Raw genomic sequence first — 19685 nt, 5'->3', positions numbered from 1 at the left:
CAGGTACTTTTTGTCAAGTAAAAAAAGTATTGGTTTTTGTATTCCAGAGATTGAAAACTGAACCACAGATAGTTTGTTGGGTTCAACATCACAGAGAAGTTTTTTGTGAGAAATGAAACTTGAGGTGTATTGCTGTGACCCAGGCTGCCAATACTAAGCAGCCTTCACGTCTCTCTCAAGTTTCTCTACTCATTAGTGTAGTTAATCTGATCTGTCTCAAATTGTTTGTAACCTTCAAGATGAAACTCAGAAGCTGAGGGAACAGCAGTTGTGAAGAAGATTGTTTACTGTTGTAACAGTCTCTAGTGTTTTTATATGTTTATTGACTTAGAGCTCTGATATTGTTTAGCTGCTTGGCTGCAGTTAGGTGTCAGGGATTTAGCAACATCAGAACAAAGAGTGAACTGAGGTGTACACACTGGTAGCTCAACCTGCTATCAGCAGGACTGCCAGCACTGACCTCTGCACAGCTGACAGCAGTCCCCTTAGTTAAGAAGGTTGAAGCTGTAATGGCTGAGAGCAGGCCAAATTATCTCACTTATCAGAGATATTTCAGTGATAGGTCTGTTACAAGAGTCGGAAGAACTGTTTTATTCTTTCTGGGTGTCAGTGTGGAAACACAGGGTTGTTTGTTTGTTTGGGTTTTGTTTGTTTGTTGGTGGTTTTTTTTGTTTGGTTTCGGGTTTTTTTGTAGACAGCTGTGGCACTGCATATACTTTTTTTCTGCTAGTTGTGTCCAAAAAGCCCATTTTTGGTTGCGTATTTTCTCTCTGTTTCTCTTATGTAGCACAATAGCTATTCAGGGATTCAGTAAGGATGCAGTTTTCTGAGCAAATGTCTAAATCAAGAAAGGTGATGGAAATCAGAGGGTGGAGGGATTTTCTGACTGCTTGGAGTCTGTGCAGCCTCCCTACTGTGACTGTTGTCCCATCTATAAAACAGCATGACAATCCCAAGGTCAGATAGCAGTGTGAGGTGACCTGAAGTCATCACACATTTGGAGGATCAAGCAATGATTCTGGGGCTTCCATCTTCTCCCTTCAGAAGCTCCAGCTCATATCTTTACTTCCTTGAATATTTTTGTAAACAGAATTTCTTGTACAAATATGAAATGTTATGTTTATAAGATGTAAATATGTTATAAAAACATTCACACACAGTTGTCATTTGAGCCTTTTGGTGCTTTTAGAGAGGTGAGAATAGAGTAATAAGTGCATCATCATTTTTCCAAGTAAGGTCAGTAACGAAAGACTAACAGCAGTATTTAAACTGGTGTTGGATTCTAGCACTGATTCAGTAAAGGGTTAGTCCCCTTTCCTCAAGACTGATATTTAGGCTGCCTAAATGAGACTGTACTGCACCAGTAAACATTTTGCTTATATTTCTGAGAGCTACTAGCAAGAATTTCAAAAAATCAACCCCATGGAGTAAATTTTTAGAGCAAAAGTGGATAAAGGACATGACAGATGTGACATCACTGATGCACTGAATATCCACTTCTGTGTATTCTGAATATAGATAATGAATGACACATCTACTGGGAAATCCAGCTCTGGAAGAAAGGGATTTGTTTTACAAGCTTTAAATCTGCTGCTCTTCCAGGGATCTGTGCAAAGAATAGCTGATATCTGAAACAGTGGGAGTGCTGCTACAGGGACAAGATGAACTGAAGCAGCCCATCTCCCATATGGAAAGAAGACATTTTGAAGACCTGTACTATTGCATTTAGCAATGCTGTTTTGTGTCTTTGGCTTTGGAAGTGGTTTGTACCTTGTCAGGCTTAACACAACGTTGGGAAAACGTGGACGGTATCTTCTAGGCTAGAGAGAATGGGGGGACAAGAAGCAGAATTGTTCATATTGCAGGCCTTTTCCAGGTCTTGAGTGAAAACGTTAAGCTATGCTTCACATATTGAATTTGAGAGTTAGCAAATCCAGAGATGTATTTCCTCAAGAAAACAATTGCAGGGTGAAGCAAGTTATGCATCTTTTTGAGTTGATATTTTTACAAGGTGTGCTGTACTTTGCCACTAATAATTCAGTAGCTTTCACAGAGGTATTGAAAAGGAGTTAAAATGAAAATGCATTTTTGCCTATTTTGAACTTAGAGTGCAGAATCTTGCTTTTGTATCAATTGCAGATATTAAGGGAAGAACGTGTTAAATTCCAAGGATAAGGATTTAAATTTGTTTCATTTATTATGTTCTTTTTGAAAATAAATCCTCTTTCAGTGATGTCAAATATGTTCCTGGTAGCTGGTTTGGGTTTTTTTCTCCAGTTTTCCCCAGTCTTTTCCTATCCGCATGCAGCTGATGGTACATTTTAACTGATGGATTGATATCTGCAGATAGAGTGGCAGACTGAGTCTTTGAAACTACTAATGGCATGAGACAAACACCAAACTGTGTTTTCACAGTAACACTCTAGGCTGCTACCAGCTGGTGTGACTATAGGCAAGGTTTTCTATAGGCAAGGTTTTATGAAGAATGGGATATTTTTTCTGAAGTAATGAATACTGCTTTCAGAAATCATCTGTAGTTTCAGCAGTGCTGTGGGGAAGTAGTGTCCCAGTCAGTCATGCCACTTCTGCTTTATTAATAATCACGTAGTTATTGGGAATGAAGTTATTTTTCATACTGAAGCCTAAACATGGAATGTCTGAAGTGTGTTTGTGACAGCAGGGAAAGGATTGGGCACTGTAGTAGACACACATTATGTATATGATAGTATCTTTGTCTGTGGTAGGAAGGAGGTCTAATCTTACTTGGAGCAAGTACAGTGTTGAAAAGACAGAATAACAGTCTAAAAACTGGTAGGAAGGACTGTGTTTGTGTCCAGCAAACTGTGTATATTAATATGATCAATTTTTATATCTTGAATGGAATTTTGTTTACAGGGGTCAAGTTCCTGCTGAGGCAGAAGTAAACTACTTAGGTGTGGCTAAATCCCTGGAAATGTATGGGGTTGATCTCCATCCTGTTTATGTAAGTATTGTTTAACTTGGTAACAGTGAAAAAAATTAATGTACTAATGTGAGAAACAGTATTTATATAATTTATTTGCTGCAGAATAACTTGAAAGGAAACACTGTACTTAAGAAATGCAAACGAGGACAGATTTATAGATGGAGATGCTCCAGTCACTCATACATACAGAAGGCTAATGGTTTTCAGAAGAAATGATGTGATGGTATTACACCTATAAAAAAGGCAATCAGTTATACTCTGGAAAAAACAATTCAGATAGATCAGAAATAAATAGTGAAATTGTCAGGAGAGATAAGTGAGGGGTATAGCCTTTGTCTTTGACAGAAAAATTTGGATATTATTCTTATTTAAATAAGAACAAGTATCTCCTGGAACCTTTTCTATACCATTGCAAAAAATTGGGGTGGGATAACAGTGGCATGTCTGGCTTTTTAAAATATTTATTGTGAAGGTGTTACTAAAGATCCAGGGTAGGCTTCCAGTTTTTCCCATGTTGTTATCTTGCAGCTTTGCAAGTTGTCTGTATTGCCTCATCAAAAGCCTCCTCTTCTTTTGTATATCAGCATTATGCTGGGATTCAATCCAAGTCATCACCCGGAGGCTATGTGCTCCTGGTGGAAACATCACTCTATCTTGTTTGAATAATTGCGCTTGTGGCAGGTTTTTTCTAGTAAAAAAAAATGGAAGTTCAAATGCAGAGTTGTAATGTAGATAGTTCACTGACTAAGGTGTCAGTACTTTGTAAAATTACTGGAGAGGAAATAAAGAAATCAAGATACTACCAGAAGATTAAGTATGTCTTGCCTGCTCAAAAATGTGTAGCCTGCAATATGAAGTACTTTTTAATGCACCCTGTGGCTTAATTGTATTCATATCCCATGCTCTCTGCCCCTCCCACCGCAGAACGCTGGGGGAGTTACTGGAACAAGATTCAACATGATTCAACAAAATCATGTTAAATTAGCAGAGAGCCTGGATTTTTTTTTCCTCATAGCTTGCTTTTGCCTTGCAATGAAATTCCTGCCTGGGTAATGAGGGGTGAGTTGCAATATGCCCAAGTCTAGCCCACGAACATCATTGTTCCTACTTAAATTACAACAGCAACAGAAGCCCTCATTTGAAACTGAAGCCACACACATCACGAGTTGCAGTTCTTTTTTTCATTTGGACATAGTAAAAGTAAAATCACCTTTAGCAGTTAATTCACTGAGGAGCACAGGCAGAACTTGCCAGGTGTGCTTGGCTTTGTAAGATCTGTAATCACACAGGACACTTTCTGCAGTCGCTCTGTCTCACAGTGGGTATTTTTTGCTGTTCATGCTTTGCTGCTTTAGAGCTTGCCGGGCTCTTCTTCCTTGCCTCAAGCAGGCAGATGAATGAGTTTTTTCAGTTAACTTTCTTTTAACCTCATGTACTACGGTTTGCACTCTTTCAGTGTAGGTTGCTTCTGATTTTGGTTACTGACTGTAAGCGGGGGGAGGTGAGGGCCTTCTGCCACTCAGTACCAGGGTTTTCGCCCTGTTCTCTCGCAGTGTGATTTGAGGTTAGTATACTGGCTTCAGAAATAGTTTCCTTTGAGGAGGTGATGCATGTGGCTGTTCCTTGTATGTCATTGACCATTCTGAACAAAATAACCAAAACGTTGGCTCTCCCAAAGGAGCTACTTCACTTGTTAGCAGTATGCAGCTGACTCTGTTTTAGGAGGGAGAGAGCAGCTGTCCAGTTGTATTATAGTAGAATAGGTCAGAAAATCACTATTTGCCTTCCACTGAAAGTTGTGATATCTATTATATTCATACTTGAATAAAAGGGTTTGGTTTCTGAGTTTTGGCCATTTGCCAAATAGCCAAAAGTAATTCCATATAAAAAATAATATAGTTATTTTTGTCTTTCACCATGACATGTGGAAACTCATTCTTTCCCTCACTGCCATTTTTACTTGCCTCTTTGTCCCCATGCCTACAAGTTCTTGTATAGGAGATTTTGTCAGTAGGTCCAGTACTATTTTCCCTTTTGCACAGACAATGTAACAGTGTATTCAAGTCATCAGGATGACCTCCTCACCAGACCTCACTGCTGGTGTGATAAAACTTGCAACTGTGTGAATGATGTACACTTTTATTTTCTAGGGTGAAAACAAATCTGAATACTTTTTAGGATTAACACCCATAGGAGTTGTTGTCTACAAGAATAAAAAACAAGTAGGAAAGTATTTCTGGTATGTATTATTTAAATGTGCACTCTGAGTAAAATGGTAATGGTGTTATATGGAAATGTATGAATTATGGTATCTCTTTAAAAGTTTAATTAATTAAATACAGCAATAGAAAAAATTATATTTGGCATTCTTAATATTTCTCTGTATTACGTGGGTTTTTAATACTTTAAGAAGCTACGTATTGAAAACAGTAGTTTACTTTTACCACACTTATGCTGAAATGTTTTCATACCACTAATTTTTTGCTTATATGTGACACATATCTGAAAAATAAATCTACTTGTGAATTCTTCTTTGTTTTTGTGTGTAAATATATACAAGTTTGTATTTTATGATGCATGAAATTAGAGGCTCATGAAGTTCTGTCTGTCTTTTTTTTTCTCAACATTACAGGCCTAGAATTACAAAAGTTCACTTCAAGGAAACACAGTTTGAACTTAGAGTCCTGGGAAAAGATGTAAGTAATTATTTAAGCCTGAAAGGATAAAAAAAGTAAACTCAGTCCTGATGAAGTTGGAAATTTTGTGTGTCCATCAAAGTCTAATTTATTTTATTGAAATTTACTGTCAGAAATCATCAAAGTGAAACTCATTTTATTGATAATTACTGCAAGAAAATTACATTATCCTCCAGTGCAGCATCCTAGAAACATAATATGGTTTGAATTTCAAGGGAACTCAAAGATCACCTCATTCCAATGCCCCTGCTGTGGGCAGGAACACCTTTCACTACACCACGTTGAACAAAGTCCCACCATGCCTGGCCTTGAATGTTCCTGAAATTACTTGCAGTTTTATTAAAGAAAGAGAGGAGAGAGAAGTTTTCTGTCCACGCTTTGTAGCAAAGAGAAAGAACTTCAGCAGTACTGAAGTAGGAATTTTATAACAAGTTTTTATTGTTTTACGTTGTGCTCTGTAAACCAGACTGATTCTGCAATGCCTTGTTTATGGTGTTGTGTAAGTCCCTAGTTCAAAGTGCTTTTAAACTAGGCTACAAGGAAAGCTAATATTAAAAAAATGTGGATGATGGAAAACTCCCAAAGCTGTTGGGCACAAGTAATTTTGTAGCTTGGACACATTATATAGTTTGAAACCCATTTGTCAGAGTCTGACATCATGTGCTGTTAGGCCATTTGAGAGAAAGCAATGTGGGTTCCAGTGGATCAAGGATAGCAGGTTTGTAGCAGGAGAGGACATTTCCGGGTAGATTCAGTGGAGAAAAGACAAAGATATTTATCACTTGTGAAGCATGTGGGGTAAGGGGAGGAGGGGAGTGCTGAGGATGTGGGAAAAATAAAAACGTGTAATAAAACAAATAGTTTGTCTGTGATTTTTGGTATCTGGTTTAGTTATAAGTCTAGTTTGTGGAATAATTTTTTCAAATACTTTGTGTAACTCTTTGGAAGATCAGAACTGGAAGTTTATTGTTTTAATTAGTATTAAGCTGCTGGTAATAATCGCCTTTACTGTTCACTTCTGTGTCTTGGTTCACCTATGTGGTGGTTTTTAGTCTTGTCTGTGATTTTTCCATGAGGCCTTTTGGTGTGTTTTGTGTATTCTGAGAAATATAAGTGTACCCCTGACTGGTTGTCTCACTTCTGTCATCGACAGCATTTTTCGTGTCTCTGCAGATGTATTGGCAAATTTTGCTTTTGTTGCTCCCAAGTAGATTTTCTTTCTGATGGTGTTTGTTGGAATAGGAGAGTTATTTGAAGGCTGAGGAAAGGTTGAGAAAACTTGTCACAATGTTTCTTACAGAGGGCGAATGATAGTTCATGTATAAACAAGTCCAAGTTTGACTTTGAATGAACTGCTTGGAAGTGAAGCTGTAGTTTCTGTTTAATGCCATATGTATATAGTTTTTGTCTGAACCATGTGGAATTGCCAAGGTTTAACATGCTGAGTAGAAAACCTGGAAGCTTTAGAAAATATGCTAAATTTGAGACTGTGAATGTTGATGGCTGGTGAACACTTACTGTTGTGATTATAAGGCAAACATTTTGAGAGAATGTGGTAGTTTCAAGCCTCAACAGGTACTTCTAGGAAATTGTTCAAGAGTACAGTAAGTACAAGGGTGTGTACCATCATTAAATTCTCCTTGGCATCTAATACTAATTTGAAATGTTTCTACTGTGCTTCATATCCTGACAAGATCGGGAAAGACCAAAATGGCAGAGAAAAATCTTCTTTTCCCTTTCTTTTTTTTTTTTTTTTTTTTTTTTTTAGCAGTCTGGTGGTATTTTGAACAAAATTGTATCTTGGAATAAGTAAACAGTAGCCTTAATCTCAGGATTAAAGCTGTTGTAGCAATTTATGCTGTTCTATACCCACAGGAGAAATAGCTCATTGGTCTATTTGTATGAATGTATGTTCCAATATTCCTCAAAAAATTAATTCACAGATTCATTTTATTCCTCTGATTTTTTGAATAAATGTCATCACTTTGTCCTTCCATGTTGGAAGTGACTATATGTTAGGAAAGTAAACGTGCCATTTTTACTCCATCCTACCTTCAGGAACATCATTTTACAGCCCAGGGAAATTAATACTTTCCTATCAGGTGTGCTATACCAGGTCTGGAATGTTTTACATATTTCCAGTTAGTTGGAGAGAACTCCAGAAAAGATTCTGGAAGAGTAGAAATGATGGGGATTTTCCCATGTCTCAAATGGAAGTAACACCATGTACTGGAGCAGATTATTTCTGAGTGAATTGAGCGCTTTTTGTCAGTCATGTTTTCCATGTGGTAATAAAAACCCTGTGCAGGGTGGATTTTGGTTCATGTTTCCACACACACTGCCTACCTTTCTTCACACTGACAGGCACCTTTCACAGGTACCCCTTCTCATCAAAAGGAACATGTTGGTGTCTTTACCATCAACAAAGTGCTGCTCTTTCCCCTGTGGTGACTTCTTTATTCTCCCTTCCTGAGATTTGTTTGAGATTTTTTTCCAACCTTCCAGAATGGGGTGGGAATGGATATCTAGGTTTTCCTGACAGATGACAGACGTGGCAGTCTAAACAGTCAGGTCCATGTCTTTAGGCTATCTTAAAGCCACACTGTGAGTTTCTATGTCAGCCATACTCATGGTTGCTCATTTTGTTGTTTGCATTGCTTGAGTTTTCATAAACTTGATGTTTACTGAGCAGAAGATATTATGTTTAGTGTCCTAATAATAAAATAAGGTTCTTCACCTTTTCTGTTTTATAGTGTAACCTCTTGTACTCCTTCATATCTCTTCAGTGAGAACAATTTCTTTATATTTAACTTCCTTGTATTTTTTTCTGCCTACCTGTTACTATTGTGTACAAGCATGGCCATCAGTATTTTGGTTTTGTCTTTCAGTACTTTCCCTGTGTTACATGTTTTCCCCCTAAGGCTATTGCCCCTTCATAAACAAAATACCACCTTTAGTATTTGTCTGTCCATGACTTATCCTGACATGTGAGACTGGAGCTCTTTTTCACTGATGTTAATCGTTGAATCAGTATTTCATTGTCCCCTGAATGGACTCATGCTATGAATTCTGAGCTACAAACATGCTAGGCTTTCTGTGGCACCATTAACTATCAGCATGAAATTAGGAACCCTTTCCCTGCAAGAACTGCACAGAAGGATTCCCTGAACAGGATAAGCAATTGCAAAGAATTTTTTGACAGTGAGAAAAGTGTCTTTTCCTATGGTTTTCTTTAAGAAAACTGAGAAATCTGTCTAATGCCTGTACACAATTCGTGGTAGGGATAAGATGTCTATTGAGCAACCTTGCTGGAAGCGGTCCAGCAATACAGGTGGCTGCCAAAGCCCTTCCCTCTCTGACCAGCAAAACAGAGCTTGTTCACAATGGGTGCACTATATGGAAGTGAGTAGTCGAAGGGGTGCAGAGCACCCCTCCTGTGCTTTCCCCTTGTGAGGCACATGGCTTGCTCCCTAGATTTCTCTCACAACTAGTGACATAAAACAGTGAAAAACATGCTTTGATAGACTGTGTGGGCTGGGAATGTAAATGTAGTAATTTGCAGGAGTGAGAGATGTGGAGGTTTTTTGCCTGTAGGTACCAAGTACTTGTGTGCTGTTCCCCACAGCCCCATGCTGTTTTCTGTAACTGCACCTTTTACTTCAGCTGCACTGTGTCTGAACATGCACATGAATGATTTCACTTCTTCACAGAGCTTATGCAAAGCTTTTGTACTTGTTACTTTTCATGTTTCTCTTTCAGTAAACCAGAAAGTATTCAATGTGCAAAGCACTTGCTTTCATTATTTCCGTTGTAGGAAATGGGCCTTTTTGAATTCTGAATTTTTTATTTCAAGAGACTTTGCAGTTTGGGTACTTTCAAGTCAGAACAACCTCCCAAAATGTGCAGTTAAAAATTATGTACACACTTTCAAGACATACCTTCCCTCTGCAATCTGCCATATTCAGGTGAAGAGGCCTAAATCAGCTGAATTCATTAGGTGAAATTCATAAAGACTCCTCAGAGCAATACCAACCACTAATGCAAATCCAAAGCGTGTAAACCCCCTATTTTGGTGTCTGAAACTTGTCTGAATACAATATTTTTTGTTCTTTTAAGTAGTGGCAGAAGTCCCTGTAAATGTGCTTAATTTTTTAATCTTATTTTTGTAAGTGTTAGAAATCTGAAAAATAATTATATTAATAAGGTGGCTCAAGTGTATCTCTTCCTATGAGTTATGAGTTCTAGTTAGGAACTTTTAATTTGATTTATTGCTCCTGCAGTTTCTTGGGAAGACTGAACAGGGTTTGAAGATATGTTCTTTCCAGTCTTAAGTCCAATTTAGCTTATGTACAATTTTCTATCAAAATAGCATTTTGATCTTCCTTATGGTTTAAGTATTTCAAATGTCTCATGTATTATTTGGACCCACTTGAGTCAGAATGGCAGTGGAGGGGTGAGCCAGCACCATGGTATTAATACATCATATAAAACACTTTTAGCTTGTTTTGATTAGTTGAGGGTTTTTTTGTCTTTTCCTAACCACTTTCTGAGCCATCTTAGAAGGACTATAAGATTGGTTCAAGGCCTGCATAAACACGAGTTCACTGCCACTAGAGTGTTACTGTCAGCCTTTTTCTTTTGAAAATTCTAATACAGTATTTTTAATTGGTACGATAAAAGACTGAGATATGTTTGTTTCAATCTTGCTTTATGCAAACTGGCACAGCTTTATTAATTTTAATTCCTGATTTAGTACAATATTGGCCTTGTGTAACCAGTAATAGTACATTGTCTGGTACCTAAGCTATGATTGGTATGCATTATGTAAATATATCAAGAGAGAATACTTTCTACTGGAATTAACAATTGATAGTATCCAAATATGTGCCTAACCTGACAAAGAGGACTGTTGTGAAATAGTAGCTTCAGAGCTAATGTTAATATTTCTGTTACATATACATGAATGTGTAGTACATGAACACAGTGTGCTCTGTAATGGGGGGGAGAGCTCTCCTTATGTTACATTAGTAGTCAGTGTGACTAGGAGGAGCTGTATGTGTTCTGGCAGGGTTCCCACTGTGCTTTTGGTGCTTTCTTCTTCATTTTCTGAGCCTGGATTGGTGGGATCCCATATATGTCTTTTAATAAATCACAGTAGCTAAAGCCTGCTCTGAATCAGTTTTCACAGTGTTTTTGCTCTGTGGGTGGGTGAAATGCTCCCTGGAACGGGGCTAAACGGCTCTCTTATCTTCGAAGTAATTCATGAAACTCATGAACAAGGTATCTTTTGGCCCTCAGGGGGAAGAACTGTCATTTTAAGTGTGGGTCTTCTCATCCAGCTGGACTTGAGGTTGCCGTGTCTGTGAACTGAGGTGTCTGGGCACAAAGCAGCTCTGAGAGCTTGGAAGCTGTGTGACGAGACTGGCGTGGCAAAGCAAGCTGGGAGCTGTTTGCAAAGCACAGTGTGAGCACTCCTAGACTGGTGTTGCTCTAGCAGTTCCAGAGGTGTTCTATGGTTAGGCAGAGCAATGACCCCTCCGATTGGTCTCCTTTGAAGGCATTGGTAAGGTGATTTCCTTAACTGAAAGACTGAAAGCAGTTAAGGAAAACAGCTTACCAGTTGCCATCTCTTTCATGGAGATTTTAAAGGCCGTGCCAATCAGTCTTTTGGATGAAATGAGAGGCAACATAAAACAGAGGAAGGCTGTGGCTACACATTTAAGTGTCCATGTATATGCTTGTAGTGTAGTCAGGTTACTGCAGTCAGTTCTAGTCTATCTCTCCTCCTATGGGTAAAAGTTGTAGTGAGGTTATGGCAGGATGAACTTTTGCATGTTTCGGGTCAGATATATAGGAATAATAAGAAAAAAACCTGAGCTAACACATACTACGTATAGGAAATCACAATATTCCAAATGCTAAAAATGTTGCCTTTTATTGGACACAAAAGTTCATGATCTTAACATGTAAGGTCATCCCTGCTTTACCTGGACAAATTAATTAATTTCTCATGGAAAAGTACATGTCTGAAAACTATTGTCTCAAAGGGCATGCTTGTAATAACTCAAATACTACAATTAAATTTTGCTAAAGAAAGCCTAAAACACTCATCCCCAAGGCCAGCACAGAGGACACAATTCACAATTCTTTCACCGTGAAAGATACTACTGTCTTCAGTACTGCTTAGTTTTCATATATGCATTTATAAATTATGAGGGTAATTGCAGTACTCTTTCAAGCCTTAAATAGTCTTAAAAAGTAAATGGAAGAAGTCTTAAACCTAGAAGTGCTGTAAGCAGTGTGAGGTTGAACTTAGTTGCAGTAAGTTACCGAATCCTTCATAGATGAGACAAGAAATGGTGAAAGAATTGTGAATTGTGTCCTCTGTGTTGGCCTTGGGGATGAGTGTTTTAGGGTTTCTTCAGCAAAATTTAATTGTAGTATTTGAGTTATTACAAGCATCCCCTTTGAGACAATAGTTTTCAGACATGTACTTTTCCTTTGAATTCAAATAACCCATGTGAGTTATCAGAAGGCTTGTTGGTCCATCCCATGATTTTTAGGCAACTCTTTCTTTGTCTATATCTGAATTCCATAACTTTTTGATAAATTGTATCTATAGGGTTGTGCTTTCTCTTTTTCCCTGAGTGCGTTTGATTGCTGAATACTAAGCTTAGATGATTTATCATGTAGTTAATCAGCAAGATTTTTTTCTTACCAGCTGAGGTGAACTTTCTTCCACTTCAGAAAATAATGCCTTCATATAACGGAATCAGTAATATTTGTTGGTCAGATCTTTCAGTCATATGGAAATGTAGCTGTACTGTCTCTCTTAGAGCCACTTGCTGATTTTCACATTTTATGTGCTATTTGTTCTCTTTGTAGAAAAGTTCTAAAACTTTAGCTTTAAAAAAGAAAAGTTAAAAATGGACAACTAGAACCTTTTCCCTGACAGAAATCTTTCCACGGAATGCCAGTGTTGTTCAAACTGATCTAAAGTAAGATATGGCAGAAATAACTTATTTTAAAAATTCTCATAAAAAATATCACCTAGGGCTTCTCTTTGCCCTTCCATATCCCAGAAACTCTCTTCTATGAGATTATATAATTAAATAAATTTAAGTGCAGTAGAGGATTCTTTCCCTAAAAGTAAAATCTTTCTGGACAAAGAAGGAGCAAGATCATGCATATTAAAAGTGAGTAATTGGGGTTTTTTTTCCTAACAGAAGCTAAACTGACTCATGATATATTGCATTAAGTTTGCAATACTACAGGTCCAATCTGATACTATTCTTTAAAAGTTGACTGTAGGTGTGTGGGTTTGTGTGAAATTACATCAGATGGCAGTCTGGTATAGAAATTGTAACATAAATCAAATCATGAAATCTGGAGCTATTTTTCTGTGTATGTAAAGTAAGCAAATATAAAGTATCTCTGCACACATCTTCTATAAAGTTTTAAAAAATAAAAATAACTTATGATGTTTTAGTGGGCAGACTCTTGTTTCTAGTTATCAGATAAACAAGAGTAATATGATTACTGTTGAAGATTCCAAGACGAATTTAATTTTCTCCTCAGCAATCTTCAAGATTCTTCAGGAAGCCTTTACTTTTTATAAATTAAACTTATTTTTGCTTTAAGTTAAACTGTTCTGAATCCTGCACAAGAGAGATGTTGATCCCTATCAAAACTGAAATTGTATTTTAAGGAACTGTAGGGATATATTTACGTGACTGATGTACTACAGAATCATTATATGATATGCATAGAAGTATCAAATGAACCTTAGATTTCAGCATTGTCAGTGATGATGTTCTATTGTACTCCCAGCACTCCTCTTTCTAGATGTGGAAAATGGGCCTTTGAGGGGAGACCAAAGGATGATGTTCCATTCCTTGGCTATTCTGTGGGACTCTTCCAGCTATCCATTTAATTAAAATAAGGCATGGGAGCAAATAAACCCATGTATATGGTTGGGGGTTTTTCTTTTTTTGGTCAGTGAGTGAAATCTCAATTATTCTAACCGTAGGTGCAAAATTTTGTCATTTTTACTGTTATTTGTCTCAAGGTGAAGGGAAGGGTGCTTGAGAAGGCAATTTGTGAGTCTGCCTGACAGCTGTTAATAGAGATATAATTGGGTTTCTGTTACAGGTGAAATTTTGAATTCAGAAGAGCATACTGAATTAGTTCACAGTTTGCAAGGTGCTTGCAGATCACCATACCTCATTAAATGAGGAACGGGAAGAACTTGCTAGAACTCTAATTACATATGTGTGGCTCTGCAGAAGTACAACTAATGCAAGGACGTAGATTTCCTAAAATCAGCCTGTTTAAAACAAGCAGTGTTATGTGTCTGTTGTTTCTTGTTGTCTGTTGGAAGTATTTTATAGTTTGTATGTGTCCAAATTCTCTTTGTCAGTTTCCAGACATAAGGTTTTAAGGTTTGAATATTCTTTTTTTTTGAGGGGGGTGGGGAGGAGGGAGGGGAAGGGGGAGAGGGGGGAACCAGTTTCCTACTTGAGAGATTTTAAGTTGGATTTTATGACTCTCACATTTTCCCTAGCATTTGGAATTATTCTGAAGTTAGCTTTATTTTTTTTTCAAAATTCCATTCCTCTTTCCTCCCCCCCCCAATTTACCTTGGTTCTTCCTACATGTATGTTTTTTTTGTTTTCTTTGTTGTTGCTTCACATTAGTTTATCACAAATCTTGAGTTTCTTTCTTTTTTTCACTTATTCCTGCCTTTTTGTAAACTGTTTAACAGAATATTTTTGATTGACTTCTGAGCTGCAGGTTCAGAAAACATCAGAAAAATAATTTTTGAAAAAAAACCCTTGTGTGTTTTAATTAGGAAAAATGCTGAGTCTGCAAATAAGGATGAAGGAGCAGAAGTGTTTCATTAATCTCCCTTCTCTTCTGTTTTTCAAAAAGAAAACCTCTTTTAAGTGAAGAATTCTACAGAATTATAGAACCTGCTTATCTTTACACTGCTTTCTTGTGTGGATTGTGTTCAGCAGGTGAGATTAACTTCACTGGCAGGATCCCTCATAAGAATACTGATTTGTTTTGCTTTGTTTTCAGTGCAATGAAACTTCCTTCTTTTTTGAAGCACGTAACAAGGTCACCTGCAAACATCTCTGGAAATGCTGTGTAGAGCATCATACATTTTTCAGGTGAGTGATAGAGAAGTTGGGGTTTCCTTAGGGCCACTACACTGAGTAAGAATGTTGTTGTACCTACAGAGTGTTGTAACACAGGCTTGCTGATTGGAAATACGTTTTTGCTCTTGGTTAGAGAATGCTCTTAAAAACCCACACCTCCCTTTTCTTGTAATGATGTGAAATGATTTTGAAATTGGGTAGTTTAGTGGTGTCTCTTGTCTTAGCACCCTTTTCAAAACAGTACTTCAGCTTGTGTAGAGTAGACTATAACAGAAGTATCCACAAATACCTATGGCAGGATTTAAGCTGCCATATAGATTTTTACATATTTAAACATCAAAATTTCTGTAGTATCATTGTCTTGAGTGAGGTCTTTGTATTTTGTGCATTACTGTTTCCTACAGTGCATATAAATGTGTTTTGTTTTGTTTTTCATAGAAACTCCCTGAATTTCCATAATGTTTTGCTTACTTGAAATGTATAAGATCTTCCCAATATTGCACATCTCAAAGCGCTTCATTTTACTGTTGCAAAACACACCAAGAGAAATGTGCAATGGTTGGTGTTATGCTTGGGGCTGACCTTAGCAGTGCTGTAAAGGAATAAGCTCAGAATCCCTCCTTCAGTCTCACTACTGTGGCGTGGTGGGTTTTCCTGCTTCTGTGAAATACTAAGTGAAAGTCTACTGGTTCCAGCAGTTTACACTTGACTCTGAAATAAAGAGGTAGGTAGGCAAAAGAGGAGAGGATAAATAAGCGGCTTTGGGATATTCTCAGCCACATAAGAGTCTCTCTGGAGATAGGGATGAAGATGAACTAGCAGAATAAAATTTTTTTTTCAGGTGAAAGTTTGTATTCTCTTTTCTTGGCTTGGGAAGGGAAGCATAATTGAGAACTATCTATGTAACTTACTCTGTTGTTTTATTTTTTAAATTACACAGAGTGCCAGAGAATGAATCAAACTCTCTGTCAAGAAAAGTCAGCAAGTTTGGATCCATAGGTTATAAACATCGGTACAGGTGAATTTATGTGATTGTTTAAACTTCAGTTCATTCCTTCTTCATTCATTCCTTTCTCCTCTTTCCTTCCAATGAAAGAAAACCCTCATTCAGACTATGACCCAAAGCAGTTCTGAAGACTAAACATGAATCAGGGCCATTTTAACAGATTCTTTTTGTGAATCTGGCATTTTGGGGGACAAATACAAGTTTCTTCTCATTCTTCAGATCCCCAGAACCAGTTCAGACCTGTAGTCAAAGTGAGAGCAGCTGTGGCAGTGCTTTAAATCAGTATCTCCCTGTAAATCCTGAAATTATGTACTTGTCCTAAGGGAACACCTGACAGGAATACCTAAGGGAATTCCCCAGCCTGATATCTGGGTGTCTCGGTTTGAGGGGAAAAACCAAAATGTTTTACCCACAAGCAGGGGAGGGGCCTCCTCCACAATAATCACACCACTCTTTATCAAATTTAAGAAAAGGAATTTTAATACAAGAAGGATAACTGCTATATATATATATATATATATATGTAAACAGACTAGTGCAACCCACTTCCCCAACACCGTAAGAGAGAAAAAAAAAAACAAGAACAAAACCCAGCAGGTTTTCCTCCGGGAGAAAAGGTTATACTTAAGTGTCCTTGTCACAACCCGGCTGGCTGCAGAGTGAGTTTCAGTCCCTCTCCAGCGAAACAGACGAGCAGTGGGCTTTCAGATGGACTCAGTCTCTTCCCCCTGTGTTCCCCGTCCAAGAAGCAGAAAGGTACGAGCAACCAGCAGCAAATCCAAGGCAGGCAGCAGCACGGCAGGAAAACAGCCGTCCGAAGTAGGCAGCGGCAAGACAGCCAGGGAAAACCCCAGCAGTAACCAGCAGGGCAGCCTGCCTCCTTCGAGCCCCCACTCCCCCGTTCCGCCGAGCCAAGACTGAGGAGAAATATCCAAAAAAAAACCAAAAGAGACAAACCTGCCCCCACCCCAGCGATCACAGTTAACTGCTTCTTTTGTTAACCGCTGGCCTGGGCAGTTAAGTGGCAGGGGAGAGAATTTACATAATAATCCCAAACTACAACATTATCCACCCCTAAATTCTCTTCCATGCCGATACTCTACATTAAACTTAAATTTTCTTTCAAATAATTAAGTGTTTACAAATACAGTAATATGAGTCGTTTACCCAGAGATAAGTTCCCCTTGAGGTACACATCGTGTCTCTCCATCTTCCTGCATCACCCACCAGGTGGAACCAGATCCTTGAGCAAAGACAACCCCACGAATGGGTTTGCCTTTGCCTGAGGCAGGGTTGATCCAGACTGTTTTCCCTAGCATACCTCTCAGGTGTATTACAGGGACTTTGTCTCCATCTACAGTGTGAAGGGGTTCTGATTGGGCAGGGCCGGCTCGATTGACAGAGCCTCTAGTGTTGACTAGCCATGTAGCCTTTGCTAAGTGTTGATCCCAGTGTTTGAAAGTCCCTCCACCCAACGCCTTCAAAGTGGTTTTCAACAGTCCATTACACCGCTCAACTTTCCTGGCAGCTGGTGCATGGTAGGGGATATGATACACCCACTCAATGCCATGTTCTCTCGCCCAGGTAGCAACTAAGCTGTTTTTGAAATGAGTTCCATTATCTGACTCAATTCGTTCTGGGGTGCCATGTCGCCACAGCACTTGTTTTTCCAGGCCTAGGATGGTGTTCCGAGCAGTGGCGTGAGGCACTGGGTGTGTCTCCAGCCACCCTGTGGTTGCTTCCACCATGGTGAGCACATAGCGCTTGCCTTGGCGGGTCTGTGGCAGTGTGATGTAGTCAACCTGCCAGGCCTCCCCGTACTTATACTTATCCCAGCGCCCACCATACCACAGGGGCTTCACTCTCTTAGCCTGCTTAATGGCAGCACATGTCTCGCAGTCATGGATAACCTGAGAGATAATGTCCATGGTTAAATCCACCCCTCGGTCTCGTGCCCATTTATAAGTGGCATCTCTGCCCTGATGGCCCGAGGCATCATGGGCCCATCGAGCCAAGAACAGCTCTCCCTTGTGCTGCCAATCCAGATCTGTCTGTGATACTTTCACTTGCGCAGCTCGGTCTGCCTGTTGGTTGTTGAGATGTTCCTCATTGGCCCGATTTTTGGGCACGTGTGCGTCTACGTGGCGGACTCTCACAATCAGCTTCTCTACTCGGGTGGCAATATCTTGCCATATATCGGCAGCCCAGATGGGTTTCCCTCTGCGTTTCCAATTGGTTTTCTTCCATCGGTCTAACCATCCCCAGAGAGCATTGGCCACCATCCATGAGTCGGTGTAGAGGTAAAGCTTTGGCCATTTCTCTCGTTCAGCAATGTCCAGGGCCAACTGCACGGCTTTAAGCTCTGCAAACTGACTCGACCCACCTTCTCCTTCAGTAGCTTCTGCAACTTGTCGTGTGGGACTCCATACAGCTGCTTTCCATTTGCGATTAGTCCCTACAATGCGACAGGAGCCATCGGTGAAGAGGGCGTAGCGTATTTCCTCTTTTGGCAATTGATTGTATGGTGGAGCTTCTTCCGCACGTGTCACCTGCTCTTCCTCTTCATCTGCTAGACCAAAGTTTTCACCTTCAGGCCAGTTTGTGATGATTTCCAGGATCCCAGGGCGATTTGATTTTCCTATACGGGCGCGCTGCGTAATCAGGGCAATCCACTTGCTCCAGGTAGCATCGGTGGCGTGATGTGTAGAGGCAGCCTGTCCTGACAACATCCACTTCAGCACTGGTAGTCGAGGTGCCAGAAACAGCTGTGCTTCTGTGCCAATCACCTCTGAGGCGGCTTGGACTCCTTCATAGGCGGCTAGGATCTCTTTCTCTGTGGGGGTATAGTTGGCTTCAGATCCTCTGTAGCCTCGGCTCCAGAATCCAAGTGGTCGGCCTCGAGTCTCACCAGGCACCTTCTGCCAAAGGCTCCAAGACAGGCCATTATTCCCGGCGGCAGAGTAGAGCATGTTCTGTACGTCTGGTCCTGTCCTGACTGGTCCAAGGGCTACAGCCTGAGCAATCTCATGCTTGATCTGGTCAAAGGCTTGTTGCTGCTCAGGGCCCCAGTGGAAATCATTCTTCTTACGGGTTACCAAGTAGAGAGGGCTTACGATCTGACTGTATGCTGGGATATGCATCCTCCAGAACCCTATGGCACCCAGGAAGGCTTGTGTTTCCTTTTTGCTGGTCGGTGGAGACATTGCTGTGATCTTATTGATGACTTCTGTTGGAATCTGACGGCGTCCATCCTGCCACTTCACTCCCAGGAACTGGATCTCTTGGGCTGGTCCCTTAACCTTACTCTGTTTGATGGCAAAGCCAGCTCCCAAAAGGATCTGGATGATTTTCTCTCCTTTCTGAAAAACCTCTTCTGCTGTGTCCCCCCACACAATGATGTCATCAATGTATTGCAGGTGTTCTGGAGCCTCACCCTTCTCCAGTGCAGTCTGGATCAGTCCATGACAGATGGTGGGACTGTGTTTCCACCCCTGGGGTGGTCGGTTCCAGGTGTACTGCACGCCCCTCCAGGTGAAAGCAAACTGTGGCCTGCACTCTGGTGCCAGAGGAATGGAGAAGAACGCATTAGCAATGTCAATAGTGGCATATCACTTTGCTGCCCTGGACTCCAGTTCATACTGGAGCTCCAGCATGTCCGGCACAGCGGCACTCAGCGGTGGGGTAACTTCATTCAAGCCACGATAGTCCACAGTCAATCTCCATTCTCCATCAGACTTATGCACAGGCCAGATGGGGCTGTTGAAGGGTGAGTGGGTTTTGCTGACCACTCCTTGGCTCTCCAGTTCACGGATCATCTTATGGATGGGGATCACAGCATCACGGTTCGTTCGGTATTG

The 19685-nt window shown here is 39.9% G+C and overlaps 1 protein-coding gene across 3 annotated transcripts in view; it reads left to right on the top strand.

Moving 5' to 3' along the window:
- The window catches only part of EPB41L4A (erythrocyte membrane protein band 4.1 like 4A), a 130601-nt gene that overhangs the window by 71042 nt on the left and 39874 nt on the right, over window positions 1–19685 (top strand). For all 3 annotated transcript variants that reach the window (XM_071580056.1, XM_071580057.1, XM_071580055.1), the window contains exons 8-12: window positions 2896–2983; window positions 5116–5204; window positions 5598–5661; window positions 14743–14834; window positions 15763–15840. In XM_071580056.1, the coding sequence (XP_071436157.1) occupies window positions 2896–2983; window positions 5116–5204; window positions 5598–5661; window positions 14743–14834; window positions 15763–15840 (411 nt within the window). The remainder of the gene's footprint in view (window positions 1–2895; window positions 2984–5115; window positions 5205–5597; window positions 5662–14742; window positions 14835–15762; window positions 15841–19685) is intronic.

The sequence above is a fragment of the Pithys albifrons genome, chromosome Z, assembly GCF_047495875.1.
Source record: "Pithys albifrons albifrons isolate INPA30051 chromosome Z, PitAlb_v1, whole genome shotgun sequence".
Classification (NCBI taxonomy): domain Eukaryota; kingdom Metazoa; phylum Chordata; class Aves; order Passeriformes; family Thamnophilidae; genus Pithys; species Pithys albifrons.
Note: the sequence above shows the minus strand (reverse complement) of the source record. Positions and strands in the feature narration are given on the sequence as shown.